This window comes from Dreissena polymorpha, chromosome 4, assembly GCF_020536995.1.
Source record: "Dreissena polymorpha isolate Duluth1 chromosome 4, UMN_Dpol_1.0, whole genome shotgun sequence".
In the NCBI taxonomy this organism is placed as follows: Eukaryota; Metazoa; Mollusca; class Bivalvia; order Myida; family Dreissenidae; genus Dreissena; species Dreissena polymorpha.
The window spans coordinates 129,373,369-129,381,374 of NC_068358.1; the positions used below are offsets into that span (position 1 = coordinate 129,373,369).

Here is an 8,006-nt window from a genome sequence, read left to right on the forward strand (position 1 = left end):
TTATGTTGTGTTTTGACTTGTTCAACAGAGAATCCAGTTAGAAATGGATAAAATATGTATAGGACACATTTGCAAACTTTAATGATAACTTGAAATGTTGTTCTTGCCAATATTTTTTGGGGATAATATTAAATATATATATTATGTATTGTTCTAATTAAATGATATGCAGTACTGGCAATTATTTGCATAACCATATTATGAATACTAGCAGTACAGCTATATTTGTTTTTTTTGCCTCAATATTTACTAAAGCTCATAATGAAAAAGTGATGCAAATGAACAGAATTGGCATAGAATACTTTATATCTTTTGTTGTATAAGATTCGATGGCTGCAAAACCGTCTCAATAAGCATGATGGGGAATGAAAAGAACAAGTTCATGCTGGCATGTACAGCAGAAAGAGGAAAGTTATGTTGTGTTCAAATGAAAGACTGAATAATTTGACCCATTAAAAATTACTTTTTGAATATATAAGTTGGAATATATGAGTTTGAATAAAAAGGTGCTGCAAGACTTATTCTTCCAAGTTCTTTTAGGAAATTGCAGTTTGAAGAATATTCTTTTTTTCAAGACTTAAGTCTTAGAATCGGTTGGTTAATACAGACTCAAATGTGCAGCCCCATGCAGTCATTATAGACAGACAAACAGATAGTCAGATGGAGATGTCTGTCAGTCTGTCCGTCTGTCACAAAACTTGTAAGTGCCTTATCTCAGAAACTATACAAAAGCACTACATAGCGGATACCAACAGTAAGCTGCGGGTATATATCAACTTTTGCCTTTACAGCTCTATATCAACTTATACCTTTACAGCTCTATATCAACTTTTGCCTTTACGGCTCTATATCAACTTATACCTTTACAGCTCTATATCAATTTTTGCCTTTACAGCTCTATATCAACTTTTGCCTTTACAGCTCTATATCAACTTATACCTTTACAGCTCTATATCAACTTTTGCCTTTAAAACTCTATATCAACTTTTGCCTTAACAGCTCTATTACAACTTTCGCCTTTACAGCTCTATATCAATACAGCTCTATATCAACTTTTGCCTTTACAGCTCTATATCATCTTTTGTCTTTACAGTTCTATATAAATTTTTGCCTTTACAGCTCTATTTCAATTTTCGACTTTACAGCTCTATATCAACTGTCACCTTTACAGCTCTAATAATAGACTAATATATCAACATACGGCAATAAAGATTTATATCAACATATGCCAAAACAGCTCTAAATCAACACACACCATCACAGCTTTATGTCAACACAAGCCATTACAGCTCTAATCAACATACTCAATTACAGCTCTACATCAACATATGCCTTTACAGCTCTATATCAACACACACAAAAACAGCTCTATATCAACATATGCCATTACAACACAATGAGCATACGCCTTTACAGTTCTATAACAACATACGCCATTACAGCTTTATATCAACAAACGCCACTACAGATTCATATTAACACACACCATCACAGATCTATATCAGCACACACCATCACAGCTCTATATCAACAGACGCCAATAAGCTTTACATCAACATATGTCATCACAGCTTTGTATCAACACACACCATCACATATCTATATCAACACACACCATTACAGCTATATATTAACACACACCATCACAGATCTATATCAATAAACACCATTATAGCTCTATATCAACACACACCATCACAGCTCTGTATCAACACACACCATCACAGCTTTATATGAACACATGCCATCACAGCTCTGCATCAACATACGCCATCACTGCTCTACATCAACACACGCAATTACAGCTTTATATTAACACATGCTATTACAGCTCTATATTAGCACACCCGCCATCACAGATCTATATCAATTTACAAAATAACAGGTCTATATCATCACTCGCAAATGCAGCTTTATACTAACACACGCTATTACAGCTCTACATCAACATAATAGCCTTTACAGCTCTATATCAACACACACCAACTAAAGATGTTACAGCGCTCACATCAACACACGCCATTACAGCTCTGTATCGACATACGCCTTTACATCTCTATATCAACATCAATAATTACCAATACAGCTCTATATCAACATACCCCTATTCACTCTATATCAAGTTATGTCCAACACACAGCTGTTTACATGTGTTCATCTGAGTGCTCTATATGAAACCCTTTCCATGTTACATATCGCGGATGGATACATGCTGGATCAGCAGACGATTTACTGCAAAAAATAACGTTGATATTGCGTTTTTCATGAACATTTGATAGAAAGTTTGGCGCTAGTTCATCGCGCGTCGTACACAGTCTTAAAGCTATCTTAAAGCTATCTTACGGAGGATTCCGGAGATAGTCGATGTATCACGATTGGGATGTATATTCAACCATTACAGCAGTTATAATCGCTTTAAATCTAAACACTTGTTCGTCCTTTACACGTAGTTATTGACCTATTTTCGCGTAGATAAAGTGCATACTCCTTACTTATCTACCATAAAATGTAGCATATTCATATTATTGTATGTACATTCTATACATAGATGGTGACGTCACTACGTTATTGTCACCTCTATACTAAGACGCATCACATTTCCCTGGTTTGGGGAATTATGCCTCCGCCAAAATAGTTCTGCGTAGGCATGAAAATGTTAACAATGAAAGAAAACCCGTTTTTAGTGTGTGTTTAAAACGGAATGTTGTTTTAAGAAATGTTATTCAAGTATGTTTAAATGTGATTTTGAATCTCTATTAAGTCTGATAGCGATTAACAGAAGCACGATTACCTGACCTACTTTCGCTTTCACTTTTTACTCGTAAAAGAAGTGCTACCCACAATTCCTATCGCGTTAGACCGGTGTGTACACAATGATTGTATGCATACACATTTCATAGACACGTAACATAAGACAGAATGGACTTTGTTGATACACATTTTCGTAAGTACACTTATTTATGCTCTAATATCCGTTCGCAGTATATTTAACCACTAAATGTAAAGCTCAGAAACATAAACATGATACTGTGATAGACTGTTTGCAAAACTAATTGTGTCTTATATATCTACAGCGTATGTGCACTTGTTTCACAAGTTTAAAATCCGGCCTTGCAAATCATACATGCCGATGGAACGGAGTATTTATATTAAAAATTGCTTAAGTATTTAAACATATTCGCGAATAAAGGTCAGGTCATGTTGTCCAGTGATATTTTTACATATTTTCTCATATGAGTCCTGGGACTCGATAACTTGAAGTTGCAAATCTATGAGTCCCCGAATTGAAAGAATAAGTCCAAATATTAAGCGATTTTATTTGTTGAGAAATTTAGATGCATTTTTGGGACTCACATAATTCGAAACTTAGCATCCCCAGAGGTTTTTGTGAGTCCAGGACAAAAGGACTCGCAGGTAAAAAAAATCACTGGTTGTCGAGCTGTAATTAAATAAGTTATAACTGCTAACTGACGATTCTGGTATTGCACTTAGTTTGTACAAATCAGTGCAAATTATGCTATTAAACAAATCCAATAGTGTACATACCCAATACTAAAAAAAGTTATGAATGCTGCCATTTCGAATTGCAAACCAAGAGGTAGTATGTATCTGTTTCGGCCACACATTTGCTCGCCCATTCACGCTCATGTTTATTAAATTTGTTCTCTTCGTGGCGGACTGTTATAAAACCATAATAATTTTATGAGCAAGATACTAATTGAATTGTCGATGATTGTTATGACGTCGACACCGTGCCTATGTTTGAATGTTTATAGACAACTGGGCCTTGGACAAGTTTCCGTACCCCTGGCCCACGGCGGACATGTCGATCTACAAGGACTACTACCCGTGCGGCCTGGAGAACGCCGTGGCCGACACGCCCGTGCAGCACGCGATATTCGTGCAATGCCTGAACTGCAGCGCCGAGGAGGCCGAATGGGTCATGGACATGGCGACAAGGCACCCGATCATTAAGGGCGTCGTAGCAGGATTAGATCTCACCAGCACAGCGGTACACATAAGCCCGGCAGAACTGTGAAATAACATTTTAAGTTTGGTTACGGTATTTGTCTTTACTAAAATCATCTTCACATACCGAAAATATAATCTGTTATAAATCCGTTAAAAATAGCAACGCGATTTGAAAATCACGACTATCACAATTATCTTCAAATGTTTTGCGCCTTTTGTTAAGCAAAGTCTGTGGGTAACAGACAATTATCATATTATCTGTGTTAAGCTCGCAGAGACCATAAACAGATTGAAGCCTACGGGGTTCCTGAAGGGAGCACGTCACATCCTGGATATGGAGGCAGATGATTGGATAACTCGTGATGACGTCAGCAGGGGTCTTGAAATCCTGGCCAATCATAACCTTACGTTTGATTTATTGGTTCGGTAAGTTAGCATGATTTGATTGTTTTAGTTTGGATTTCTGTGTTGTCTGCGTTTTTTGGCGAAGATTATTCTTACTTTATTATTACTTTATATTGATGTGTGTTAATCGACGTAACTCTTTACCCATTCTAGATAATAGTATGATACATCTAACCGTCACTATATTTTCAGACCAAGGCATTTACAGTTTATTCCACAGGTTGTGTCGAAGCATCCTAGGTACGATTGTGAAAAAAGTTTTATCGAAGTTTCTGTAACATGTGTATACCGGTACATAAATTACACACACCAATTGTGCAGAGTGTTTAACTTATTATTGTATGTAGAGTTAATTATGCAATACAGCTAGGAAATATTGCATTTTATAAACAAGCTTGCGATGTGGTACATTTCGACTTTTCCTTACCCAATTAATTGTGGTTTGTAAAATTCGCATAACATTTTTTTCGCAGACTGCGGTTCATAATTGACCACATTGCTAAGCCTAATTTCCACGATGGCAAAATGGGCGGCTGGAAAGATGAAATGACGGAAATCGCACAATTCCCGAATGTGTTCTGCAAAATGTGGGTATTGACCAGGTTTATACACGTCTATTGGTTGGAAACAGCATTTTTTTAAGCGACAATAATAAATAACGTACGTTATTGTAACCCAAAATTTTATTACTGCTCCGGTTGTCCGAGGTCTAAGCTTTTTCTTCCGCCCTCAACAGTTAATAAGACAGAACTTCACTAGAATTACCCTACGCTTTGGCACAAATCGGAGGAGCTACAATGACCCACGTTGTCCCAAGCATGTTCAAAACTTTCGTAGCGCTTAAGACCCCGATCACACTGTCATGACCTTTGCTGAAATTATCATTATTTACAAAATCTTGATGAATAGGGGTACGCGTCAACAAATGCGCACTCGGATCTGTGCGAGTTTGAGGAATCTTTGCGAACCCTTCTCGATCTGTAGATGGTCCGCGTGGTAGTTCAGCACGCTTTCATATTGCAGATCTGGTCTAATATCGGAGCAGAGAACTGACACGTGGAGAACCATTGACTACAAACCGTTTATTGAGGTAAGTGGAAACCGGCCAAAATCGAGCCGCGTTCTGTGAAAACGGTTCTTCATGCATGTGCGTAGTTTTTTTCTCAAGATTTTCCGGTGTAGTTCGTACAGTCTAATCAGGGACGACAATTTCCGCTTTTATGGTATTTTTCGTTAAAAGTAAGTTTCTTCTATGCTAAAATCCAGTTTGGGTGGAAAGTGTCCTCCCTGATAAGCCTAAACAGACCCGGTTTGGGTGGAAAGTGTCCTCCCTGATATGCCAAAGGAGACCCGGTTCGGGTGGAAAAATTCCTCCCTGATTAGCCTGCGCACAACACGGTTTGGGTGGAAAGTGTCCTCCTTGATAAGCCTGTGCATACCCGGTTTGGGTGGAAAGTGTCCTCCCTAATAAGCCTGTGCAGACCCGGTTTGGGTGGAAAGTGTCCTCCCTGATAAGCCTGTGCAGACCCTGGGTAGAAAGTGTCCTCCTTGATAAGCCTGTGCAGACCCGGTTTGGGTGGAAAGTGTCCTCCCTGATAAGCCTGTGCAGACCCGGTTTGGATGGAAAGTGTCCTCCCTGATAAGCCTGTGAAGACCCGGTTTGGGTGGAAAGTGTCCTCCCTGATAAGCCTGTGCAGACCCGGGGTGGAAAGTGTCCTCCTTGATAAGCCTGTGCAGACCCGGTTTGGGTTGAAAGTGTCCTCCCTGATAAGCCTGTGCAGACCCGGGGTGGAAAGTGTCCTCCTTGATAAGCCTGTGCAGACCCGGTTTGGGTTGAAAGTGTCCTCCCTGATAAGCCTGTGCAGACCCGGGGTGGAAAGTGTTCTCCCTGATAAGCCTGTGCAGACCCTGGGTAAAAAGTTTTCTCCATGCTTAGCCTGTGCAGACCCGGTTTTCACAGAACGAAGCTCAATTGTGTTTAGGGAATTCAGCTTAACCGGCATTAAAAGTGGTGTGTTTATAATGTGTGTGTTTTGATCCCAACGTCATTCGTGTCTATTTTATCTAAATCAATTATATATAATAAAAGCACTGACGCAACCAAATACAATTGCGTCATCATAGACATTCAAACATTCAGATGTACGTGCCTTGAAAAATGTCACTGTAATATGTATTCATTAAAACAAGGCTTTTGAATTTAGTTAACCCATACATTCGAAAAGTACCCATTTTTTTAAAGTAAGAAAAACACAAATGAAAATCCATATGTAATACGTGTCCTAATAGCGCGAATGCAATTATTGTACAACTGCATTGATTACTTGACATCCAACCTCTCGCACATTGACCATCATGCGCAATCTTTTGCAGCATGTGCTCTCCGTGTTCGGGTCAGAGCGGTGCGTGTTCGGGTCGGACTGGCCGGTGTTCGAGCTTGTTGGCGCTACCTACCGGGAAAGTCTGGATCACATCCGGGCACTGCTCGCGCACCTGCCGGCCGGGGAGCAGGCCAAGATATTCAGGGACAACGCCGTGATGTTTTATAACCTGAATATTTAACACTCTTTAAAATCGAAAAGTGTTGTCACTGATTAACCTGTGCTGACTGAACAGTCTAATATGGGACAACACTTTATGCACATGCATTGCGGTAAGGCTGAAACATACTTAGCTCTTTACCACTCAGATACAAACTGTGACGCGTGTGCAGTCAACTAGAAAATCATATTAAATTTCAGACCTTTCTTACTAGATTCAAGTTTTAAAGGCTTCATTTCCAATCATAAGATACAGATGAGCAGCAGACAGAATACAGCTTGAACAAACTGCGAATTTCTCGCAGGCTTTTGTGTTTGTATGCTGTTTGCATGTAGCTATGTTCATTCGCTTCTGAGCTTGAAAGGGCTTATGTTCACTCCTTGAATCAGTAGGGAGACCCAAATATGATTGAACGGTTACCGGTATTCCAATTTAATAAATAGCGTTGCTTGATCAACCGATCTTACAGCTGTCCATGCGTCTGAATACGCCACTGGCGGGCCGCCTTGGGAATAACATGTGTAGACGCCTGAATATATCCAGGAGAAGAATGCCCACACTTCCCATTTCCGAGACGCTGAAGTATGGATCCGCAGATGTTTTGTTTTGGCGAAGTTATATCGTGTTTCTGTTTAACTCGTTCATATAGAATTTAGTGTTATGGATAACTCTTATCACTGAGTGTTTCAGAAAATAGTATGTTTTATTACAAAATAATAATGATATATTTTCTCCTTAGGCGAAAAAAGTGGATGAATATTATTGTGTCATGTGGATAAAATATAAAACAAACTTGATGGTATTTAAAATATTACTTGTTGACACTATTTAAATATATCATCACAAAGATTACGTTGTAAAAAAATAAAAAAGTAAAAACTAAATAGATTACGTGTTGGTCTTTTTAAACCGCTTTTCTATACACACAAAAACTAACGACGGTAAAATATTTCATATAAGCGACAAATATAATGTGTTTCCATAGCAGTGATGAAGATTCGATCTGGAAAAGTCAAACATTTCTACTTTATTGGATTATTTGCCATCGGCGCATGCGGGACAATTCTGGCGATCTTGGCATTGGCCGT

General features: G+C 38.8%; 1 protein-coding gene across 1 annotated transcript; it reads left to right on the forward strand.

The window, feature by feature from the left end:
• The first annotated feature begins 2,802 nt into the window (after positions 1 to 2,802).
• LOC127876465 (uncharacterized protein y4mH-like) lies at positions 2,803 to 7,802 on the forward strand. Its single transcript, XM_052421771.1, has 7 exons — positions 2,803 to 2,944; positions 3,777 to 4,012; positions 4,241 to 4,398; positions 4,570 to 4,617; positions 4,851 to 4,964; positions 5,401 to 5,467; positions 6,751 to 7,802. Exons 1-7 carry the CDS (start codon positions 2,920 to 2,922, stop codon positions 6,937 to 6,939), a joined length of 837 nt encoding a protein of 278 aa, XP_052277731.1. The 5' UTR covers positions 2,803 to 2,919; the 3' UTR covers positions 6,940 to 7,802.
• The last annotated feature ends 204 nt before the right edge of the window (positions 7,803 to 8,006 follow it).